This window comes from Chelon labrosus (genome assembly GCF_963514085.1).
Source record: "Chelon labrosus genome assembly, chromosome: 15".
Taxonomy (NCBI): Eukaryota; Metazoa; Chordata; class Actinopteri; order Mugiliformes; family Mugilidae; genus Chelon; species Chelon labrosus.
This window is the reverse complement of record NC_140348.1, coordinates 14,118,315-14,143,570: the sequence shown is the minus strand read 5'-3', so window position 1 is coordinate 14,143,570 and position 25,256 is coordinate 14,118,315. Positions and strand designations below refer to the sequence as shown.

Below are 25,256 nucleotides of genomic sequence, written 5' to 3'. Positions count from 1 at the left end.
TTCCAAAGCTATCCAGTGCTTCGGGTCGAGGTGTTTTGGCATCTTCTCTCGGCCACTCTCCCACGCAAAAGGCCCTCAGATGGAATTTCACCACTTTTTAATCATTGTTACATTACGAAAGCGCAGCCCCGGGAAATCTCAGAATTCTTGATTGTGTATTTCACCCTAATGATTTCATTGAAGGAACAACAGTGTGAGATGAAAGACTTATTGTGAAAGTTGAGACGGTTAGCGTGTCTGGTTATAATTAAACATGTGATATTTACTAGTTCCCCTCCAGTGGTGGGGAGCTGCACGTGGCTGATAAGAGCAGTACATTCACAGCTCGCTGTCTTCTGATGTTCTTTTGTCGCCGTGTGAGGTGCACATCTTCACACAGCCCAGACACTGACTGGGTTTGTTTGCTCACTAACGCAGACCTCAGTTTCCTTGTTTACTTTTCTTTTTTTTTCTTTTTTTAATCCGTTTAAAATGTGTGAACGTCCTCATACCTGCATTTACTTTACGTGGCGCTGAGTGAAAGTGTGCATACTTACTTCAAGTCTTATTTAAAGTGGATCGTGGTTGTGTGTTCATGTGGGAAAAGTGTGGGTGTTGTGACAGTTCTCTGATACAGATGTGGAAGCTCGTGACCACCTTTCGGAGGACATGCTGAATCACAGAGCAGCTGACGCAGATACACCAGTCACCTGAATTTCATATCCCTCATATGTGGATGTAGATTAGTCAGAGGACACAAAATGAATGTGCAGCTGTGTTGATCATCTGGGAGTTGTTTAAGTCGTTTTTCGCTGGTTTCTTTTTCAGCTTCATGACCTTATAAATGTAATGTGATGGGTTCATGTTGGATTAAACAAGCGATTTACACCGATCAGCCACGACATTAAAACCACTGACAGGTGAAGTAAATAACATTGTCCATCTTGTGACAATGCAGTGTTCTGCTGGGAAACTTTTTGACCTGTGTGGATGTTACTTAGACATGTAGCACCCACCTAGACCAGACCAGGCACCCTCACCCCATGGCGATGCAGCCTGACACAGGCACATACACAAAAACGGTTTAGGAACAACTAAAAAAACGACCTGACCGGGTCTCCAAAATCACTAGACCCCAAACTGATCAAGTATCTGTGGGATGCACTGGAACAAGCCTGATCCACAGAGGCCCCTCCCCTCAACCCATAGGACCCAAAGACCCCCCACTAACAACATTCTGTTGCCAGACACGACAGGACACCGTCAGAAGACCGATGTCCATTCTCCGATGAGTCACAACTGTTTTGGAGGCACAAGGGAGACCTACACAATATTAGGAAGGTGGTCATAATGTTATGCCTGATCGGTGTATGTAAAACCCAAGTTTAAAGACCTCTTTGCTACATGATCAAATTTAGCAAAGGTATGATGAAAACAGAAATCTATTCCTTTGCTAAATGCATTTAGAAATTAACATTAAGTAGTGTGAAAAGCAAAACGGTTTTTCATCAAAGTGCTCATCTTATGTAGCCCCCGCCACTTTGTATAACTGTGAAAACAGCAACTAAAAGCTGCAATAAAAACTCTCTGCAGTGATTCTCAGTCAAGCTCAGTTTGACTACAAATGACTTGAAACAGATACCGTATTGTGGTGGCCACATGCGACACGGAGGTCCCACATTTACCAACATTCTGCACCTTCAGTCACATCTAGGCGTCATGCTGCATTGTGTTTGGTGTTTGTGCTGACTCGTATAACTCTGCCCCATTTAAAATGTGCAATTTGAACCCCACAGAAACCAGCACCTGCAGGAGATGTCAGAGTGACTCAGGTAGAGCTACCCTCCCTTCTGGGCTGCAGCATCTCTTTTGCTTGTGACCCACACGCATCCCGGGGAGGAGGGGATCTGCCCACTCCCTCCATCTCCACCTGTCCTCTGTCTAGCATCCTCCCATCCGTCCTCTCCCCCCTCTGTCCTCATATCTGGTTTACTGCCAGAGGTCGTGGATGGAATTCCGTTCAAACCAGCCAGATTGAGAAAATTGTCGGTCCAGTTTCAAGTAAACGGCACCAGCATGGAAAATTAATAGTTAATGAAATGTGACACAAAATGAGACATTTTAAGTTAGAGTTAGAGATTTGGAATATTCTGATTCGTGTGAAGTGTTACATTAAAGGCCTGGTTTTGGTTGAGTGTGATTTCTGACAGAGCTCTCTCTCTGCAGGACATGTTTGAGTTGTTCTGCCTCCAAGCTGTTGAGACTAAAGCCCATTTGATATGCTCTTCTCTTGGAAGAAGTTGGCTCTAACAGAGAGGGGGCAGGAAGGGGGATATCATTGACTGCTTAAATTGCTCCCATTACACTTCGGCGACAAGCATGCCTTTTTTTTTTTAATGTATTTTTATTATTTCACAGGATTTTATATCCCCTCCATATTCGTCTTTTGCATAATATTTTGTACCCACACAGCTTAGACGTACCTGCCAGTGTTTTACAGACCTTTGCTTATGATCTCTATTATAAATTGCTTCTTTTTTATCATCCCACACATTGTCTCAGAAGGCTTCTCTGTCTAGTGCTGCAGTGTTCATGCTCAGAAAGTGCAATTTTCCATGTAGTATCTTCTTCTTTGTTTGTGTCGTTATTAACATAAATACAGTGGAGCTGCATGCACAGTATTGTATGTCTTTATCTAAGCCTGGGGTGACCAGTTACAGACAGTTAGCTCAGTACTTCATATGAATACTGCGTAGTAAACATGTATGTCACGAGTATAGAAAGTGACATGCTGCTGATATGCAGCTACGACAAAGCTCTTTCTCTCTTTACTCTGTTACCCTCGGCACCATTCGTCAGCTCTTACCAAACGAGTGACAAATAAAGCTGCAGCGGTCAGAGCTTGAAACATGAAATAGACAATTCAACAAAACAGCCAATCCCTGCAGCTGCCGTGTGATACCATATCGGTAACATTTCACAGAGGCCGTATCAGTATCTTGTTGTATGTATAGTGCGGAGTCATGGCAGTAACCGTATTCTTAAGAGGAAACAGGTGCACGTCTCTTGCACTGAATTTTGGCGGTGTGCAGTGTGTTTTGTTTCCCCCAGAACGAATTCAGGAAAGAGTTGTCTCTGCAGCACGAAGCAGTTCACTGATGAAAACCTGCCAAAAGCCGTCAGCTTTTTCTTTCAGTTTTAGGTGTAAATAAAATTCACATTAGGACGACTGATCGAATCAGCTTATTCTCTTTCTTTTTTTTATTACCACTTGAGTGCAGCGTTTTTTTGCTGCTTTTGAACAAATGCTTCGGCTGGTCTTTATAATTCACTTAAGTTTGCACAATCGCTGTCATGGTCTCTCTGTATTCTGCTGTTGAGAATGCTTTTTTGGGCGACACCCAAAAAACATGTACTGGCTGGCTTTGTTAAAAAGAAGTAAATAAAATACATATTAAAGTTTGCTTTTATGACAGAATAATGAAGTAAAACGTTACAGAATACAACATCGCCATTGGTACTATTAGATTAGATTAGATTCGCCTTTATTGTCATTCCACATATTTAAATACAAGGCGATGAAATGCAGTTAGCATCTAAACAGAAGTGCAGAAGCAGTAAGTGCAGAGTATATACATACACCGATCAGCCACAACATTAAAACCACTGACAGGGGAAGTAAATAACATTAACCATCTTGTGACAAAACAATCTTCTGCTGGGAAGCTTTTGGACCTGGCATTCATGTGAATGTTACTTTGACATGTACCACCCACCTAGACCAGACCAGACTCCCCCACCCCACAGCAATGACACTCCTTGATGGCAGCAGCCATCCCCAGCAGGATGCAGCCTGACACGGGCACACACACAAAAACAGTTTAGGAACAACTCCAAAAACAGCACAAGGTGTTGACCTGGCCTCCAAATTCCCTAGATCCCAAACTGATCAAGTATCTTTGGGATGATCCACAGAGGCCCCTCCCCTCAACCTGTAGGACCCAAAGGCCCCCACTAACAACATCCTATTGCCAGACACCACAGCACACCCTCAGAAGGCCCATGTCCATTCACTGATGAGTCGCGACTGTTTTGGAGGCACAAGGGAGACCTACACAATACTAGTCATAATGTTATGCCTGATCGGTGTAAGTAGAGATGCCAAAAGATTACATTACTTTGATAGTTGTACATGGGTAAATAAAAAATGTTGCCATGTCCAAACATGCATACTTTGTTATATTAAATGGATTTTATGCCATGCAATAATTCTTAGAAGACTAAAAATATGTTTATGCCATGTTTGAGTCCCTGTGCAACCTATAGAGGCTGTGCTAAGCTCATTTATTAGTTCTTTTGACAACCTTTAACCCTCTGGAGTCGACGGACGCGCCGGCGCGTCCAAATCACATGACCAGTTTAAGACGATGTAGCAGCAAGACGAAGTCTCACTGAGACTCCGTTTCAATTTGTGCAGAAAGTGCTAACTTCAAACTATATACCAGTTTTTAAATTGTGTTGATAGGCCAAGTAAAAGTGGACTTATGAAAACTAATATACGGCATGCTTTTTCCTGAATATTGTCATCATATTTGGTGCGCGTTTAGTGCAGTAAGATACGGCGAAAAGGAAAACGCTAGCAAGCGGAGATCGCTAGCCGGCTTCAGGTGATCGAAAAAAAAAAAAAAAACATGACACCCTCTTTCCTATTGGTGGAAAAATGCATCACATCAGCCAATCAGAAAATTATATGGTAATGGTTGCTAAGGAAGAGGGAAAATTGGTGGGAGTGACGCTATATACAATCTATGGAGTGATGACGGTGAAGAGAGAGAGAAACGAGTTTTGAGATTTGAGACATTTGTGACCTTAGTTATTTACTTACCTTACTTATTAGACATTACTTATTAGACATTACTTATTGTGACGCCTGATAGTTTTGCAGATGGTTCTAAATAGTTGTGCAAAAAACGCCTGATGCATTTCCTGTATTTCAATGTAAATAGTTGTAAATAACTTTGTTGTTTGCTAAATTTTTATATAAGCTTTTGAAATTTACAGTTTAGATTTGCATTCTAAGTTATACAAATGGTTCGTTAAATATGTTTGTGGTTTTCACAGTGAAAAATCTAGGTTTTTCCTACTCGGATTTAATATTTTTAGTGTGGTTTTAGGTCCACTGTGTTAATACAGTATATCAGAATGAAAAAATAACTGTATAATCACACATGTGAGGTTGTGTTGAAGAGAATGACACCCAACAAGGCAAGGTAAACTGTTTTTAAGATGAAATATAAAGGTAAAACCAAAACTAGAAAAAAACGGCCAATTATACTCTGGACCCCAGAGGGTTAATGTTAAAAAAAACAGTTATTTCTCTCGTGCCATACCGTCTTTTCAGCTCCTGCCTGCAACACTCCCGTTCAGCAACTGTCTCTTAAAAGCCTTTCTCCCAGTTGGCTCTGATTGGTGACCTGGCACATTCAGTTGGTTTTGATCAACTGCTTAGAGCGCGTTGGGTGCCAAACCGGCTGCTGGGCCGGCATTATGCAAATATGTTACGCAGTGATGTACACTAGATAAGCAACAGAAGAAAAGTCTAGACTGTTAACAAGGTGTTTGAGGCAACTGTTTTCTGTTTAGTGTGAGAGAGATTAACTCCCTTGGGTGTGTAGTTTGGGAATTTTTACCTTTACCTTTTACATGCTTAAATAGTTGCGTAACCCCGTTCCAAAAAAAAAGAAAAAAGAAGGTGGCCTCTTCAAATCAGCCAAGGCCGTATAGTATATATAGACCTACCAGCTCTTGCACTGACATAGTTGGCTCTCTGTTTGTGTGTTTGTGTGTTTGTTTGTTTGTTTGTTTGTTTGTTTGTTTGTTTGTTTGCTTCCCAAAATTCCACTCTGTTCTGTGGTCCGTGAGCTCTGCTACACATTCAGCACAGATGTAATGAGCCATAACATTGCTGACTGATTGCAGGACAGAATAGGTTGCACCCACCAAGATTTCTGTTTCAGCAGAAGTTCTCTTTATCACTTTCATTTGATGCAGACTGCGTCTATTTTGGTGCGGTCTTCTCTCTCTAAAAGTAGACGTCTGTCTATATATCCCTCTCGGTAACACTCCTCCGCTTTTGGCTCAAGCGTCGTCGCCGAAAGCACCCAGAGAGTACGCACAGGACATGTCAGCTGTTTGTTAACAAAGTGGGCTCACTGTCAGGCGGCTAACTGAATTATGTTGGGGTGCGCACATTTGAAGTATTAGCAGTCTGTCATGATTCCTCTGGCAAATGATATGCTCAGTAGCAGAAGGCTTTTACCACACACAGACACACACAGATGCTGGCACACACACGGCACTGTCAGAGTTCATAGTAATTAGCATTTGGGTTTCCTTGTAAAAAGGACTTGTACACACACTCTGTCATTAGTTAATGGGCCTTGCAGCCTGTTACCAGGGCTTACTCTCCCTCCCTGCTGCTCCCGGAGGGGCTGAGGTGAGGCGAGAATTTGCCAGGGCGTTCTGCTATCAGTCAGCCATACAGCATTAAATACAGCCTGAGTGAGGAGGACCCATATGTCCCTGGGTATTACTCAATTAAAAGCCCCAGCTTCTGAGAAATGGAGCTGGTCGGAGAGGGTTCAGGAGAGCTTCCTGAGAAATCAGCTTATGTCCTGCTCTCTGCGCAGAGCAGCTCATGAGAGCGCGCCACTTGCTAAGGAGAGGTCTCCGTGTCAAGGCCTGTATCAGGGAATCCGATGAAAACACCTCAACGCAGTGCAGTCGCTTTAGATGAGCCGCAGAGGGCTTGAATGCCACTCGGAGCGGTAGCGGTATTTTTAGTCATGTACTTAAAAGGATGTAATTTTTTTTTATTCTTTGTGAAGTCATTAATGCATTTTGATGCTTCCACTTGCAGTTTAAAGGTCTGAATAGTGAGATTAGCCTAGATAATGTCTTTTATTGGATTTCTATGGGCTCAGCGGCAGCTTGTCTCAAGGACGAGGAATTACACCATTAAACATCTTCAAAGAAGGACGCTGAAACTATGAAGCAGTTTCCATATTTAAAAAGACACCATAGCAATGTAACTGACTCCTATGTACACGGTACAGTTACAATAGTAGCTATAATGTTAGCAGTAATTTTGTATGTGTTTTGTAGGAAGGGGGAAAAACCTGTTAGTATTAGACTAAATACCATAAACCCTCACTACTACTAGAGAAAGGGCCTTCAGGCAACCGGATCACAAGCCCCGGATAAAAGCCTAACGATGCACACTGTAGTTACAATCTCAGTGTTTTCTTACCCAACAGACTGTCAACACATTACCAAGTATCACTGACGTTCTGCAGAGCTCCTACTTAATCCTTAAGGTATCCTGTGTTTCGGCAGAGCTAGGTTAAACTCACCGTTTAGCAACAATCATCCTTCTCGTTCATGTCATCTGGTTGAGCTTGCCTGTTGCACAAGTAAAGTTACTGTTTGATCATGTAAACCAACCTTACCGAATGGAAGCACGCGGTATTTTGTTGACCCTGGCATCACATATCATTTCATTCTTACCTCATGTACGTTTTTACACCCACGCATACTTACATCGATATCGTGGACCTTTTCATACGACGGTGGATGCTGCTGATTAAAAGACAAATTAAAAGGAGTTTAAAGAGTTGACCTTCGTTTGTCGCCTTCAGTGTATGATTTAACTGGAAAGATAAAAGAGGAGGACAAAAAGAGAAGTGTAATGAGACGGGGACCTTGTCTTTATCGTCTCGGCCGGATTGTCTGCGCTCTTGCGCCTCATGTTCTCCATTAGTGAAGTTCACAAAACATCCTAATGAATGTGAGCTCAGACGGATGACATCAGAATAGCATTTTAAGTTGGTTAAAAAGATTAATGAGAGGAATGTGGGTGCGCGGGGAGCGCTAGAAGGACATTTAGAAGTAAAGAGATAAAATTGAGAGGAGTGTGGTAGTGCAGTTGTGGGTGTGTGATGGTGTTGGCAGGGGTTTTAACACAGTGGACTGTGGGGTGAAAACAAGGTCACGCACACTGTACTAAGCTCGCTAAATATGCGCGACGCCCAGAGCGGACCCTCACTCTATTATGAATGACTCCTGGCCTTGGCAGCTTGTTAGATTCAGTAGCTCGTAGACACACTGATGTGATAAGTCACCACCGCTCTCTTTTGTCCTCTGTCCCTCTATCTCTGTCTCTCTCTCCCTCAGAGCGACTCCACCACTTGTGCTCGGAGCTTTAGGACTAAATGGTGGGTTGCCAGTTGCAGAGACAGTCCCTCGGTGTGGAGGTGGTGATTTAGTGGGGAGATAAGCTCTCTGTAATGGCAGGGTGGAATAATTCCTCTTTAACTAGGAGGCTTGGCTCTCTCCACCCTCCTGAAGAAAATGCTACAGCTCCTTCCCTTTGTTCTACATACCTCTCCTCTCTGTTTTTTTCTTCCATTTTGTCCTCTCGTTTTCGCTCGTCTTTGTAAACAGTCACTTGTCAGATCAAATATGAACCAGGAAATATATTATTAGCTCAAGCAGTTTTTTATATCACACTGTACAGCTGGCACAACTCATTGTTAAGTGCTAAAATTCAAACTTATTTTCAATGAATAGGTTCATTTTCACCTCATTTTGTTGTGTGTGATCAATGCAGTGCCAGTTTTGGTGTCACGAGCTTAAACACAAGATTTCTTCAGGGCTTGAATATTTAAAAAAAAAAAAAAAATCTACATCCTGAAACCCCAAACCTGGTAACAGCACTTTCTAAAAGCTGGCGTATCTGGGTCTACAAGGCTAAAAATAGCATCTTAAATAATTTAATAATGTGCTGAACAAGATAACCTTTCTTTTGTTGAACTGATGTTTGACAACTTTTTACTATTAAGAGGTAGCATGTTTAAATAAGCTGCAAAACAGGAGCTGAGCTCAAAAATGACAGGTTGATTGGCGTTTGGTGGGGGGGGGGGGGTACTCTCTCATGAAGAAGATGAGATGGCTGCACAGTGGGATTACTCCGCAGAGAGATGAGAAGAGAGGACACGGCGAAGAACAAAGCGGTGGTGATGAACAGAGGAAGTGGAGGACAGTGAAGATATCACTGTTTCTTACTTCCTACACAGATCTTATCTGCAGCCCCAGTCACTCTGTCTCTGTCTCCGTCTCACGCTCGATTTCAGCTTTTTTCGCTCCGCGGCGGAAAAAAGCTGGGAGGCCCTTTGTGCCGTGGATAGATTACAGTTTACATTTTACGCTGCAGGTAGATATGATCTGATACAAATGTTGTGAAATCCACACAGTCAAGTAATCAATGTGAGTTTTATTGCGTTAGGCTGCCCCCTGGAGGCTATGACGGTAACTTCAGGCAGGCCTTGGACACAATAGCACGCAAGTCAGTGGTGCAGTGGTGAGACGCCTGGCGGGGGTAAATGTGTTTGTTTGAAGTTAAAAAGGAGAACATTCAGTTGTTAACATGAATACGCAGCACAGACTCGTGTTCATAAATGCAAGCATGTGTGTGCGTCTCGTGTGTGTGTGTGTGTGTGTGTGTGTGTGCTGAGCAGAGGTTAACACGTGCACATATGTGTTTGTGTCGTTTGTGTTTCCCTCGCAGCCCTGCTGTCGTCGTGGTGCGAGGAGCTGGGTCGTCTCCTCCTGCTGCGTCACCAGAAGAACAGGCAGAACGAACCGCAGGGGAAAGTCCCCATGCAGCCCAGCATGAACAGCATGAAGCCGGGCCTCACGCACAGGTCAGTGGGGAGTCTCCGAGATATGTCCTGCCAGATGAACAAAGACTACGGTCATCTAACAGTACACCCACAGTCTCAATTCACTTCAAGGTTACAGTTTTTCCCCTGTTTTCTCCTTTTAAATAAAGAGCAGGATGAAGGGCACAGAAAAAAATCAGTGCAGCTGTGGATTGGAAATCACTCCCATTTGAATAAACAGCGTATAACACAGCACATTTATTCTTCAAAGCTAACAAGGGTTCACCTTAGTATATAGGGTATGATATTGCGTTGTTCCTCTTTAAGGTATTATTTTTAATTCAGTGCTTATATAACACACACGCCAAGACACAGAGGATTTCCATTATTTGGAGAAGAGCCAGAAGTACAGTGGAGTGGAGCCGAACTGATATGGGGTGGAGGCACAAACCAACAGGGAAGAGAGAGAGATGTGAAGTAATGTTTTTGGAGAACATTGTGTGCTCATTCCTCTCACTCCCTCTCCCTCTCCCTCTCTCTCTCTCTAAGAAAGCCTGGTGTTAGTCAAAAGTCCTGTTTGCCTCTGCGCAGGATCTTGGGATAATGTTGTGCCTTTATGAGGAAATATTGAGCATGTTGTCCATTCCAAGAGCTCCGAGTGAAAACAAGCTGCTCTCCAAAAACAGCAGTTACTTCCCACTCCACTGGCCATTTGCCTCTCCCCCTGAGGATTTAGCTTGTTTATTAAATGTAACAGACGCTCATATTTTACCCTGAAATTTGTTTTTGATCGGAATGCTAAACATACCAGCTGCCCCTTTCCTATCAATTTCCAAAGAGTTTTCAACAACTCAAAGATATAATTTAATTATACTGAGTTTTTACTGGTATGGGACTCCTTATCATTTCGCTGTGAGGCAGTTAGACGATATCCTGGCTCAGAACATGATTTGAAATGCGCTGCCAGACATTTTGGCTAAACAAATATCCCCAAATCATTTGTAACTTTAAAGTGACATCAGGCACATGTGTGTGTTTTGATCTGCTTTCCAGTGATGGATCCTTTCCCTATGACTCTGTTCCCTGGCAACAAAACACCAACCAGCCCCCTGGGTCACTGTCCGTGGTTACAACAGTGTGGGGCGTGACCAATACGTCACAGAGTCAGGTATGTCCCTGCATGAAAAGCGCCCGTTCTGTAATTGTCCAAGTTCAACAACCAATGCTCGACCATTTGTTGACTTTATTTTACAAACCTAATGAGTGCTTTCTTCCTGTATGACGTTTGTTAAATACAGGTGCTGGGTAACCCAATGGCGAACAGCAATAACCCCATGAATCCTGGGGGTAACCCTATGGGTTCAGGTATGTCCGCCAGTGCACCAGGGCTCAACTCGCCCCAGTTCAATGCTCAGCAGCAACAGTTCCCAAACAAAGGAGGCTCCAACCAATCGTACATGCAGCAGAGTATGTACGGCAGGCCTGGCTACCATGGCGGTCCGGGTGGATACAGCGCGAGGTAAGAGACTTCACGGGAGGTTCTTTGCTAGAACAATCAAGCAGCTAGATTTTAACGTAATGATTAAAACATATGTTTTACAGTTACTCGGGAGGCCCAAATGCCCCACCAGGAGGTATGGGAATGACCTCGCACACACGTCCTCCTGGTGACTTCACTCAACCAGCTGCCGCTGCTGCAGCTGCTGCTGTTGCTGCGGCTGCTGCCACGGCAACAGCAACAGCAACGGCCACTGTGGCGGCTCTGCAGGAAACCCAGAATAAAGATATGAACCAGTATGGACAGGTACAGTGCATGTTTACAGGTGGAACCACTTGGCAGGAACCAGTCTTCCAGCTATGTGCCTGAACACTTAAAGCTTCTGTTTTGCCTCCAGATGTGTCCATCGTTCCAAATGGGCCCTGCTCCAGCCTACAACAGCCAGTTCATGAACCAGCCTGGCCCACGAGGCCCCCCTGGAGGTATGAATCCAGCCAGCATGGGATCAGCCATGAACAACCCTAATATGAGCGGGCCTCCGATGGGCATGAACCAGGCTCGAACCCCGGGCATGACACCTTTTGGTGCTCACAGTCAAAGGATGCCTCAACAAGGGTATCCCGGAGGACCTCGACAGGGCATGCCCATGCAGGGGATAAAGAGGCCATATCATGGGGAGGTCAGTGGAAAGATCGGATGATGAAGGCAATCTGAATATTCATGTTTCTTCTAAAACACGTGTTTAATGTGTTGTGTTTAATGTCTCTGCTTAAAGGGGAGCTACGGCGCTCAGCAGTATGGGCCAAACAGTCAGTTCCAACCAGGGCAGGGGCAGTACCCCACGCCAAATGCCTCCAGGCCGCTGCCCTCTCCTAACTACCCCACTCAGAGGATGCCAGGGCAACAGGGCCAAGGACAGTATGCACCTGGCTTACCCATGGGCCAGTACTACAAGGTCTGTTATTATTCATTCACAGTCCTGCCCTGGGACAGATGGACTCCAGTCCCATTTATTTGGATAAATTTTGGTCAATGCCTGGCACTGTGATGAACTAAATCAAATTATTTACACTGTTTTATTTCCCGTACAGCAAGAGCCCTTCAATGGTCAGAGCACCAACTTCTCTGGAGGTGGATATTCCTACGGCCAAGGCAACGGGGTATGTTTTCATTTCCTATCCAGAGCTAATTTTTAAATTTCAGCTATCACATGTCAAGATCTTGGTGCAAAATGTGATCGAGTCATGTATGGAAAATGAGTTAAGCAGATGTTTGCATTATTTGGCTTTTCCTTCTATTTTTCAGCCTCCCAGGCCGGGTAACTACCCCCACTCCCCCGTCCCGGGAAACCCCACACCACCGATGACCCCAGGAAGTAGTATTCCTCCGTATCTATCGCCAAACCAGGACGTGAAGCCCCCGTTTCCACCCGACATGAAACCAAATATGACAGCACTTCCGCCCCCTCCAAGTGAGTGCTCAAGCAGACCTCAAACAAGCGGTCCACGTGATATGGCGCTCGATCTTGGCGCTTGATTAAAAGCTTGCTTTCCCTGTTTTTCTTCTCTTCCAGCTATCCCCAATGAGGAGCTGCGGCTGACATTCCCGGTCAGGGATGGAGTGGTGCTGGAACCGTTCCGCTTGGAGCACAACTTGGCTGTCAGCAACCACGTCTTCCATCTTCGACCCTCCGTCCACCAGACCCTCATGTGGAGGTAGGACCGCACATTTTCACTTTAGCTGCTGGAATATTGCAGTACAGTATTGTAACTCTGCAACTGTGAGGCGTTATTAAAAGTGTATCTGTGCTGGAACTAAATTACAGTAACGTGTAGATGAGTCCAGACTTCCGTCCACTAGTTAATTTTGAGAATTTGCTCTGTTCTGTTATTCTGTCACACCATGTTGTCCCTCTGTTGCCCCCGTAGGTCAGACCTTGAGCTGCAATTTAAGTGCTACCACCACGAAGACAGGCAAATGAACACCAACTGGCCTGCCTCCGTCCAGGTCAGTGTCAACGCTACGCCCCTCACCATCGAGCGGGGAGACAACAAAACCTCCCACAAACCCCTGCACTTAAAGCACGTATGCCAACCCGGGAGGAACACCATCCAAATCACGGTCACCGCCTGCTGCTGTGTGAGTACGCACTACTGTCTGGGCAAATGTAATTATTTCGCTGAACAGAAATCTCAGCTGGAATGACTCACCCACACATGATTAGCTGATGATGAACTAACTTTGCATGTTTTGTGCAGAGTAGAAGCGAGGTTCCGCTATCTGTGCTGATTTTGTTTGTTTTCATATTGTGTTGCTTCGCAGTCCCACCTGTTTGTGCTACAGCTGGTCCACAGGCCATCTGTGCGATCCGTCCTCCAGGGGCTCCTGAAGAAGAGGCTCCTTCCTGCAGAACACTGCATCACCAAGAGTACGTTTCATTTTGCCTTAGCGCAGTTAACATGCATAAGTACAACTTAATTACACGAGCGTGCACCTGTTTCCCTTTACGGTTCACTTTAAAGTAGTGGTTGAGGTACACCTGTGGTTATAAACCTTTTCTCTTTTCAGTTAAGAGGAACTTCAGCAGCGTGGCGGCGTCGGCGGGCAACACCACTCTCAACGGGGAAGACGGCGTGGAGCAGACGGCCATTAAAGTGTCGCTGAAATGTCCCATCACCTTCCGACGCATCCAGCTGCCCGCGCGGGGGCATGACTGCAAACATGTCCAGGTTCGTGCACGGTTTGAGAGGCAACACAGGTTTATTGTTGATGGAAAAATGCAGTGAATGAATTAACATTTGTGGTGTTTCCTGCAGTGCTTTGATCTGGAGTCATACTTGCAGCTCAACTGTGAGAGAGGGACGTGGAGGTGTCCTGTGTGCAAGTAAGTGAAAAGTTCTTCTGTTTTTTTTGGATGCAAAAATGTGAGTACTATTCAGGAACACTTTTAATCTCTATATATGTTTTGTCCTTTTCAGTAAAACAGCATTATTAGAAGGTCTGGAGGTGGATCAGTTCATGTGGGGAATCCTCAATGCCATCCAAAAGTAAGCGTCTTCTCTTTCACCCTTCTAAATGCCCCTGTAAGTTTCAGTCCTTTATTTTCAAAATTAACAAAATTTCCTTTCTCCTCCAATAGTTCTGAGTTTGAGGAGGTTACTATAGACCCTACATGTAGCTGGCGACCCGTCCCTATCAAGTCTGAGCTGCACATCAAAGAGGACCCAGACGGACCGCTGGCAAAGCGCTTCAAGACCATGAGCCCCAGTCAGATGACCATGCCCAACGTGATGGAGATGATCGCCCAGCTAGGGCCCGGTCCCGGCCCAGGACCCGGACCGGGCCCCGGACCAGGTCCAAGCCCTTACCCTCCACACCACGGTCAGCACGGCAGCGGCAACGGCGGAGATTACCCAGGAGCAGGTAATGAGAAGCAGCCGGGATCATGCAGTGTAGATAAATAACAGGAGAGTCAGCCCGTTTGTTGGGAAAAAAAAAAGAGCTGTTGTGCATTTTACAGCAGGAACTAAAGATGTATCTCTGGTGCATTAAACAAAGAAACAGCCCTGAGGAGGATTTTATGCTGAAGCTGTTTTAAAAATGTTGCTGCTCTGATAAATGTTTCGCAGCACTAAAAAAAGTAAAATGTGTGTATGCGATTATATAACTCCTTTGAAAAGGTAACTTTTTTTTTTTAAGTGAACAAGGCCAAACCTCTGTGAGCCTTTGATAAAAGAAGTGTTTCTTCATTTGTCCTTCAAGGCAACAGTTACCACAGCCAAGGGAACTTTGACTTCCCCCACGGGAACCCCTCTGGTGGTGGAGTTGCAGGAGGAGGTGGCGGAGGGGGTCCACCTATGAACGACTTCATCCACGGTCCCCAGCTCTCCCACCCCCCAGATGGACCTGGTGGTCTCCTCCCCCAGGACAAGCCCCTCAGCCATGGCATGAATGATGCCGTAAGTAGATCTGATTTGCAGAGCTGCTTGCTTTCATGTGACTTTATGCGAGTCAAGTTGTCTTAATTTAGGATTATCAAAATTTGGCCAGTAGCATAATTTGGTTCTTAGTTTAAGAACAGTCTATGCCACACTGAAAACCCAGATTTGTTATCTGAACAAGGTGCAGCCTGTGCCTCTAGCCAGCATGTGTGCTCAGTCATGCTCACATGCTCATGCCACCGTATAATATTGCAGCTGTACATGTCTGCTGATCACAGCTCCCATTAAGAAGGCCTTTTCCATATTATCCACGCTGCGACTCATCCCCTCCCCCCTCCCTTAACACGCTCTCCTTCTCTCTGTGTGTCTCTTTCGCTTGATCCTCCGCCTTATTTTTCACTCTCTCGCTTTCTGTTTGCCTCTCACACCTGCAGATGTCCCATTCTGATCAGTCCCATAACTCCATGCAGCAGAGCTTGCATGCGTCTCCCCACCCCGGCAGCCAAACAGGGCCGTCCTTACATCACAGTGGCCACTCAGGGCAGCCCTTGCATCACAGTGGCCAACCTTCGCAGCCGCCTCGCCAGTCGCAACCTCAGCCGCAGCCTCAGCATCCCGGGCAGAACAGTCACCCCCACAGCGATCTGAACTTTAACCCCTCCTCAGACGGGCAGATGGGTCAGGGAGCACAGGATATGCCTGAACCCTCCCTGGATGTAAGTGTGTCCGCTTTGGGTGCTTCTTAACAGCTAGCATTGCCTGCTGCAGCTGCTCTCATCTCTTTGCTGTGTGCTCTGTTTGACTCTGAGTTTATGCTTCGCTTGATTCAATGTCATTCAACGTCAGAAAGTGTTTTCACGGTACTTCATGCACAGCTTTTCTCTGCGATTCCTCCCCCCACAGCTGCTTCCAGAGCTGGCCAATCCAGAAGAGCTGCTCTCGTACCTGGACCCTCCCGACCTTCCCGCCAACAGCAACGACGATCTTCTCTCCCTTTTTGAGAACAACTAGCCCCTCGCCTCCCTCACAGGACCCGCCTGCACCCACAGGAGCCGTGATGTGTTTGACTATCCGTCCACGGGCGCTCTTCACCGACCTCAAACACTTCGAGCAGCTTTCTGTGCTCGCACACACACACACACACACTCACACACACAAGTGTATAAACAGTTTCTCTGTGTGGCATGGGAGCACAGCTGAATAGAGGCACCTGTTTGGGAACTCCAAGGGAGAGAGCAGGAACGCCGCTTTCCTCTGCACTCTTACTTTTTTTTTTGTTTCTCTCTCTCTCTCTCTTTCTCTCTCTCTCTCTCTCGTGCAAAGATTCCACACACCAGTTCCACCGCCTCTGACTTAAAACCATTTACAGCCATGTTGATGGGCACTAAAGCGATATTATATATATATATATATATATATGATATTTGTGACTTTTCAACTGAAAACTGTGCAGCTATAATCATTACATGTAAACAACACAGAGGAGACAGGAGCCTTTGTGCGCTCCAGGAAAAGTGTTGTAGTTTTTTATAATTCTTTGAAGACCTAGTCGGAGGGAAAAACATTTTCCTGTAAGAGTGTTTTTATCCTATTTGAAATGTGTTCTTCCAAAACTTTGGCATACGCCGCGCCCTTCGACCCACCCACCCATACTTCCTGGTGTGTGTGTCTGTGTGTGTGTGTTTGTGTGACGGTTGAATAACTGGAACTCATCCGAATCCACGTTGTGCAATGTGTGCGAGTGTGTGAGTGTCGTACATGTACGTGTGTGTCTGTTTACACGTCCTCCTTCGTTTGCCTGCGAGCGTACGTGAGAGACGGCGCGGGGGGGAAGTTCGAGACGGAGGAGAGAAGGGAAAACGGCGAGTGGAAGGGAAAGAAAACAGCCGACTTTCCTCTCCGCCCGGCCCGCGGTCGCTCTTGCATATTTATTGTAACGTGTCGCTCTTCCTCATCAAACTCAGCACCATGTTGATCACAAGTGCACGCGTGCCAACGGCTCCTGTTGTCTTTGTCCAGCCTAAATGTGCTTGATCAAATCATGTTCTCCTGTTGTCTTTCTATTTATTATTTCAAATTCATCTTGTTTTATTGTCGTCGTCGTGGTCGTCCTGGTTTCTGTGTAAATCTTTCTTTGGTCCCACATTGAAATGAATCGCATCACCACAGATGTCCTATGCTTTTTGTAAGGGGTGGGGTCTGGGTGTTAATGTTGGTGTGACAGGATTTTAGCGTCTTACATGCGTCTACAGGAGTTTTTAAATCACTGTATTTTATAAAAAGAACATCTGTGTGATTTTCCTTTTGTCGTTTTGTTACTGTTGTACTGCATCCCTTTTGGGGAAGAAAAAAAAAAAAGAAAAACATCCCGCATGATCCAACGGTGTTTCCAGAACTGTTGTATATACCCTTTGTGAATACGTTGTGACTGTACAGTACTTGTACCTAACTATTACTGGCAACTACATGGTACTGTGTGTCTGTCAAGGACTACACACACACACACACACACACACACACACACACACACACACAATCCCTGATAACCAGTCCGATATTGTAAGGAATTGATCCAAATGCACTCTCACTGGCCTTGTATTGAGTACCTGTGTATTGTGAACGGTTTTTCCATCACCCCGTGACAATGCATCAGCGAAAAGGAATATTTGAATTACTCTGCAGGAAAGCTGTAAGTGAGTTACTTTTATTTTTTTATATATATAAATATATATCTATAAAACTGATCAGTCAGCTTTAAATGAGCTGTTTTTTTTCTTCTTTTTTTGTCTTGTCTAAAAGATTGTTAATGCAGCTTAGAGGTCCACATTTCTCCAAAATGTTAAATATTATTATCAGAAGTGGCCTCCTTATTTAAAGTGAGAATGTGCAAAATTGTCCTCTGGATCGTTTCGTGGCCTGATGACGAGCTTTTCATAACCATGATTGATTTGTGTGTGTTTTCATCACAGTTTGTGTTGTTTTAAGTTATTATTTTTGTCCAGTGTATAATTTGGTTTACACGGTTTTATGCAGTACGGACAATGAATTTGAAATATTGCTATTTGTCGTTGGTTAAAATTCACCCCCTAGCCTATTTGCATTTTGTAGCCCCTTTGAAGAAAACAGATTTGGCTTTGTCAGTCTTCAAAATGTATCAAATCACCTGCGTATTACACGGCTGAAGAATCAGATGTCGTTTGTGTTCGTTTATATGTTTGTTGAAGACAATGCACTGCCGCATTGGGATGTTCTATTTCCCTACACAGTGTGTAATTATTACAGTTTCACAACATCACGTCTAGTAATTTCGGCGACTCAGTTTGTGCCGTCTGATTGCAGGCGTTGGAAATTGAGTCGAGGGTATCAAAGAGAACACGATGAATATTGTAAAATGAAATTTTGGGGACGACCCCCTTCTATTTGCATTACAAGGGGAGGTTGAGGTGGAGGACTGAGGGGCGGGGTTGGGGATCTAAGGGATATTTGTATATAATGTAAATGACAAATAGAGACACGTTAACAGAAATGTATTCATTTTCTCCAGTGGGAGTGTGCATAGTGTATTTAGAATTTGTAAAGCTTGCATCCTCCCGTCAGACATTGAATTGGGAAAATGAGTCTGTGTTTGATTGCGTCTGTGCAGACCTCTCTAACCATGCCTGTTCATTTATGTAAAATACTTTATGTACCCCTCCACGCGGGGTTTCAGAAAAGAAAAGACATTTTTCCTTTGTGTAATATTAAACTTCTGTGTATTTCGCTATTACCTGTGTACTTTATAAAGGTGCTACGAAAATTATTGAAACCTTTTGAGGTGTAATTGGGACTCAGAGACGTCGAGCTTTGAGCGGCTCTAAAGGGTTGTTTCCAAAATTTACAGTTTGTAAAAAAAGAAAAAAAAAGTTTTGTCAAATTTATAATTTTTATGCAATTTGGCAAAATATGCTATAAAGGTACAATCTGAAGTGATTGGCACAAGTGGCAGTTGTCTATTTGGTTTTGTACATTCTATGTACAATCATTTCATATTCTAAACTGGTCGGAAGAACATTGTGATTTCTAGTCTTGCAAATCTGTATGTAGTTAGATGACGTGACATCCTAATATTTATCTAATAAATATGTATTCAGATGAAACACAATTAATGGCCTCTGTGTCTTTTGAGATGCAAAGTGCAACCAACGCTAGAAAGGCTGTGCTGCACTATCCATACAATACAGACAGTTCTAATCTATACATATGGGATTTACTGTTAATAGGAAAAAAAAAAGAAAAACCTCAGGGTTAAATAATATACTTTTACTGTTGAGATGCTGCATGATGTTTTCCTACTACAACAGGAAACAAAGTCTATATACTACTTAAGTAACTGGCTCATGAACAGATAAAAAAAGGGTGAAAAAGGAATAAGTAAGAAGAAGAACAAGTTAATACTGAAAGAATGTTTATCAGTTCAATTATTGTTCCAATTTTGAAACGTATCCATGTAACGTCATCCTGACAAACAAAATATAAACTCACATTTTATGTTCTATGTCAGATAAACATCCCCGAGGTTGCAGTCCTGAGACCGAGATGTTCTAGGTAAAAAATAGTACTATCCAGTAGTATTGAGTATCCAGTACTGGATAATCAATAACTATGACTATCAACTGAATATAATTTACATTAAAAGAAAAAACATGCAGTTGAAATTTTAAAAGCATCACTGTATGTCAGAATAACACATTCACAAAGGTAACAGAAAAGAATCTAAAATGGATTTGGATTCATCACGCGCCTCCTGTAAAATACAGAAATGTTTATTTAATTTAAGGAGATCAGTTAATCCGAGAATACATCAGACAAACCATTTACCATAGAAAACACATGAACGCAGCACTGCTTGTGCTATTCTTCTTTTAGTTGAGTTGGAAAGTTGCTTTTCAGTGACATTTTAAAGGATTCACTAAATGTAGAAAATGGAAATGGTCTGTTGATTATACCCTTATCACCGCACATCCCGGCAGGTAAACACTGGTGTCACTGATAACATGAATTATCACCCTGTCCTAGTTAGTGTGTCACAACCCTTCCAGTGAGCCAGCATGCACCTGACCCACCTAAATGGAACAGGGCCATAAATAACGCCATCAGTTACACCTGTGTTTACCCTGCAGGTCAAAATGGCTGCTGTGAAAAGGGTCTACTGGAGTCATGGAAAATTCTGCTTGTTGTTACAGATAACATTGAAGGTTAAGATTTCACTGGGAATTGTTCCAAACTTTTCAGGTTAAAACTGTACAAGAGCCAAAGTGAGAACTGCTCATGATGCTAATAAATAATTAGCATAAGCATTTTTGAATGGAGATGGAATTCAGTTGAATTGTTAAATAAATCCTCCTTGTTGTCTGTCTCCGGCGGCACAGTGGTGTGGTGATGCCTCACAGTAACAGGGTTCTGGGTTTGAATCCATCGGCCATCTGGGCCTTTCTGTGTGGAGTTTGCATGTTATCCCTGTCTGTGTGGATTCTCTCCAGTACTCCGCCAAAGACATGCTGGTTAGGTTAAGTGGTGATTCTAAACTGGCTGTAGTTGTGAGTGTCTGTCTCTCTGTGTTAGCCCTGCATTGCCCAATGACAGCTGGGATAGGCTCCAGCCCCCCCGTGACCCTCCAGAGGACAAGCGGTAAGAGAAGATGAATGCATGTTGTCTATCTCAGTTTGGAGCCTGACGCGGTTCCAGTCCTGATCTCGATCTGGGTGATTGACATACAGCAGCAAGTGCCCAGGAAGAACTGATCAAAAACAAACTAAATGCGCAAAAATGTGTGATTCCATAGTAAGACAGAAACTATAAAAAATAACTGCAAGTGACAGTTGAGCTGCAACTTTCAGTGGGAATTCTGATGTAGAATGCTGGAGCTGGATTGAGGTGGGCACGGTGAATAAGGTGGGGACACACTGCCCCCTATTGCCGCCTCGTGCAGCTGACACTGGTTAAATGGTTAGTTTGGTTGAATGTCACCCACCACCTCAGGCACATCTACCCCCCCCCCCCCCCCCCCCAATTGTCATGATGATAGTTATCAAGTCAAGTGTAATTTTAGATCATAATATAAGAAACACAGAAACAAGCAGACCTTGTTGTTAGATCTTTGTTCTTTATTTCACATTTACAACACCTCTTAACATCTGTTCCCCTTAATTTTCATCCCCATTCACACCTTTTGGAGTGTGGAGTTCCTGCCTATTAACAGGTCGTTAAGAGTACCACTCAACAAATTAATCCAATTACATGTGAGTAATCTGGTCGTTAACGGACCCAGTGAAGTGAGTTTCAGGTGGGCACCATTGACAGATGTTCCTAATAAAAAATAATCTTAACTCCCCATGAATCATTTGGTACCGAAGAAGCCACTTGGGTGAATGGGGAAACGTATCCAAGAAAACCCAACAAGGCCTGTGTGTTTCGCTTCGTCCTTTTCGGATCAAGTTAAAGTGCTTTTATTTCCGCCCACGTGGTGTCGCTGTTTCTCCCAGCGCTGCGTCGTGTCGCTGTTTTCTGACGTAACATGTAAACACCAGCATGGCCCACAGCTGCAGGTCCTCCTCCTCCTCCTCTTCTCCCTGTCAGCTGAGCAGCCATGTTACAGATTAAAAAACGACTGAGGTACAGCTCGCTGGGCATCGCCGCTGCGAGGTTGTTTTCCTCCGGTCCCGCCAAGAACCCAGTCGTGTTTTTGGACATCGAGGCCGACAGTGAGCCTCTCGGAAGAATAACCATTGAGGTAGCTTGCTAGCGTGCTAGCCGCTCCCGAATACCTGTGTCCTCTGCAGCATATCTCATAGCAGTGAATTCATCCGTGAACTTGACTATGATTTGTATTAACTTGCAGCTGAATGCAGATGTAGTGCCAAGGACTGCAGGTATGGTACACTACATTTTGGTTTACTGTTAATCAGTGTTTCATTCTTTGCATGACTTTGCAGAACTATTTATAAAAATCCAACCAATTCCACAGAAAACTTCAGAGCCCTGTGCACCGGGGAACATGGGTTTGGATTCAGGGGATCTGTATTTCACAGAGTCATCCCCGAGTTCATGTGTCAGGTAAGATAAAAGATGGAGGATGGTGCAATAAAATGTTCAGAGTGTTGTTTGAAAAATTGTTGCATTTTAATTTTTTTCGTTTCTGCAACAGGGTGGAGATTTCACTAACCACAACGGCACAGGGGGGAAATCTATTTATGGGAAGACATTCAGAGATGAAAACTTCAAATTAAAACACACCGGCCCAGGTACGCCTTATAGGACGATACGGATAGGTCCATGTCATCAAATCTAAGACAAATTAAAGTGTGGTTTTGATCCAGTACTTCTGATCTGTGTATAAAAAGCGTACATATTGCATAAATGACACATTCTTTTTTTACAATATCCCAAATTATTAGCTAGATCATAAATGTTTAAGAGTAAGTGGTTAAAGTGAATAATGAAAACAAATAATCAAGTGTTGAGTCACTATGGGAAATAATGTAAATTGCAGCTCTTTCACGTTCTTGGTCATGCTATGTGTCTGTATTTTCATATTAAGTTAGTTCCATGTATGTTTGAACACATTTTTTTGCTGCAACGTATTCAGCTTACAATTATACACTGCCTGGCCAAAAAAATAAGTCGCCACCAAAAAAACTCTAATATTTCACCTTTAGCTTTGACTACAGCACTCATTCGCTGTGGCATTGTTTTGATAAGCTTCTGCAGTGTCACAAGATTTATTTCTATCCAGTGTTGCATTCATTTTTCTCCAAGATTTTGTATTGATGATGAGAGAGTCTGACCACTGTGCAAGCACATCCCAAAGATTCTCAATGGGGTTAAGGTCTGGAGTCTGTGGTGGCCAATCCATGTGTGGAAATGATGTCTCATGCTCCCTGAACCACTCTTTAACAATTTGAGCTCCATGAATCCTGGTATTGTCATCTTGGAACATGCCCGTGAACATCAGGGAAGAAAAAATCCACTGATGTTATAACTTGGTCATTCAGTATATTCAGGTAGTCAGCTGACCTCATTCCTAGACACATAATGTTGCTGAACCTAGACCTGACCAACTGCAGCAACCCCAGATCATAGCACTGCCCCCACAGGCTTGTACAGTAGACATTAGGCATGATGGGTGCATCACTTCATCTGCCTCTTTTCTTACCCTGATGCCCCCATCACTCTGGAACAGGGTAAATCTGGACTCATCAGACCACATGACCTTCTTCCATTGCTCCAGAGTCCAGTCTTTATGCTCCCTAGCAAACTGAAGCCTTTTTTCCTGGTTAGCCTCACTGATTAGTGGTTTTCTTAAGGCTACACAGCTGTTCAGTCCCAATCCCTTGATTTCCTTTCACATTGTACATGTGGAAATACTCTTACTTTCACTATTAAACATAGCCCTGAGTTCTACTGTTGTTTTTCTTTGATTTGATTTCATCAAACGTTTAAGTGATCGCAGATCACGATCAATCAGGATTTTTTTCTGACCACATTTGTTCCTCAAAGACGATGGTTCCCCACTATCCTTCCAGTTTTTAATAATGTGTTGGACAGTTCTTAACCCAGTTTTAGTAGTTTCTTCAATCTCCTTAGATGTTTTCTCTGCTTGATGCATGCCAATGATTTGACCCTTCTCAAACAGACTAACATCTTTCCCACGGTCACAGGATGTGTCTTTCAACATGATTGTTTAAGAAATGAGAAGCTACTCATTGTATCAGTTGGGGTTAAATAACATGTTGCCGACTGAAAGATAATCACCCATGCAGTAATTATCCAATAGGAGGCTCAGACCTATTTGCTTGGTGAAATCCAGGTGGCGACATTTTTTTGGCCTGGCAGTGTATATACAAGGTGGTTAAACTCTGAACTCAGCTTTAATTTGAGGTAATTCACATACAAATTGGAATGTGTTCAGGAATTAAAACTGTTTTTCTACACAGTCTCCTGTTCTCAGGAGCTCAAAAATGACTGGCCATTTGACTCAAAAGCAGTTTCCTGTACAACTGTGGGATATTCCTTCAGCATTTCTTCACAGTTAATCAGGTAAAAGGTGCTGAGTTGTGCCAAAGTTAAAAAAAAGAAATATATACATAGATGGACCTGATTGCAGCTGTCTCTCCACTAGATGGCAGTGTATGATCTCAAGCGGCGTTACAACTACTGGTTATATAGATTTTGCAATCCTCATGTGAATGACCTACTTTTTAGGGAGTCAACATGCACTAATCAAAATAACTCCTTCTCTTGAATAAACTGGATCCACATGCTGATTATTTTTCGTGCTTCTTTTCACGTTGCATAATCACGGATTGGGTCAGTTTCAGAAAAGACAAACTTTTCCTATTGGCCTTTTTCATGTCTGCAGGAACACTTTCAATGGCAAATTCAGGCCCGAACACTAACGGCTCGCAGTTCTTCATCTGCACAGCTAAAACTGAATGGTAAACACTTTGCATAACATTTGTATCAGCCATACGACCCCTGTGGATCCATAGTCTCACCGCTTTCACTTCTTTTCTATCAACAGGCTTGACGGAAAGCATGTTGTCTTTGGGCAGGTGAAGGACGGCATGGATGTGGTCACCAAGATGGAGTCCTTTGGCTTGCATGATGGTGGTGTGATCAAGAAAATTGTCATCAGTGACTGTGGGGAGATAAAATAGCAGGCATCTCCTGGATCATTCTGAAAGACTCGGCAATGATTTAGTACATATACTTCCAAGGAAGAACTATCACAGGTGATTCTGCTCTTTACTAAAAGCTGTCGTTTTACCGTTGGTTCTGATGTTAGAACCAGAAATCGACCATTTCATTTTCAAAATCTGTTGAAATGAAATGTTTATTTAACATTTTATAAATAATAGTGACGATGGAAAGACTGAGATATCGATGCATTTTACATTATGTTAATTGCCACTTATTTAACTTGACCGACCTACTTTGTGGATAAGTACTAAGTCATCCATTATTTAAAATGATCTCCGCTCACTGCCAAATAAATGAGCTTTTTCAGATTCTTCTAGCTCTTGTGTCAGTACAGGACATTTGCTCTCGTGTGCCACCAGCCCTGCTGGCTGTAGAGCTTCC

The 25,256-nt window shown here is 43.7% G+C and overlaps 2 protein-coding genes across 5 annotated transcripts in view; both read left to right on the top strand.

Moving 5' to 3' along the window:
• Positions 1-19,591, top strand: part of zmiz1a (zinc finger, MIZ-type containing 1a) — a 76,483-nt gene extending 56,892 nt beyond the window's left edge. For 3 of the 4 annotated variants that reach the window (XM_084561292.1, XM_084561291.1, XM_084561294.1), the window contains 18 exons: positions 9,605-9,740; positions 10,752-10,866; positions 10,997-11,217; positions 11,301-11,502; positions 11,594-11,875; positions 11,972-12,151; positions 12,288-12,356; positions 12,502-12,667; positions 12,770-12,911; positions 13,125-13,335; positions 13,519-13,624; positions 13,765-13,925; positions 14,013-14,080; positions 14,175-14,243; positions 14,336-14,619; positions 14,959-15,155; positions 15,572-15,853; positions 16,041-19,591. In XM_084561292.1, coding sequence (XP_084417418.1) covers positions 9,605-9,740; positions 10,752-10,866; positions 10,997-11,217; positions 11,301-11,502; positions 11,594-11,875; positions 11,972-12,151; positions 12,288-12,356; positions 12,502-12,667; positions 12,770-12,911; positions 13,125-13,335; positions 13,519-13,624; positions 13,765-13,925; positions 14,013-14,080; positions 14,175-14,243; positions 14,336-14,619; positions 14,959-15,155; positions 15,572-15,853; positions 16,041-16,148 — 2,999 coding nt within the window. In that variant the 3' untranslated portion in view covers positions 16,149-19,591. The remainder of the gene's footprint in view (positions 1-9,604; positions 9,741-10,751; positions 10,867-10,996; positions 11,218-11,300; positions 11,503-11,593; positions 11,876-11,971; positions 12,152-12,287; positions 12,357-12,501; positions 12,668-12,769; positions 12,912-13,124; positions 13,336-13,518; positions 13,625-13,764; positions 13,926-14,012; positions 14,081-14,174; positions 14,244-14,335; positions 14,620-14,958; positions 15,156-15,571; positions 15,854-16,040) is intronic. The other variant, XM_084561293.1, reaches the window with a different exon arrangement.
• A 2,156-nt stretch (positions 19,592-21,747) lies between these two features.
• Positions 21,748-25,183, top strand: ppifa (peptidylprolyl isomerase Fa). Its single transcript, XM_084561125.1, has 6 exons — positions 21,748-21,906; positions 22,015-22,045; positions 22,141-22,229; positions 22,321-22,417; positions 24,535-24,610; positions 24,697-25,183. The coding sequence occupies exons 1-6, from the start codon at positions 21,763-21,765 to the stop codon at positions 24,830-24,832; spliced, it is 573 nt and encodes a 190-aa protein (XP_084417251.1). The 5' UTR covers positions 21,748-21,762; the 3' UTR covers positions 24,833-25,183.
• Positions 25,184-25,256: the final 73 nt, after the last annotated feature.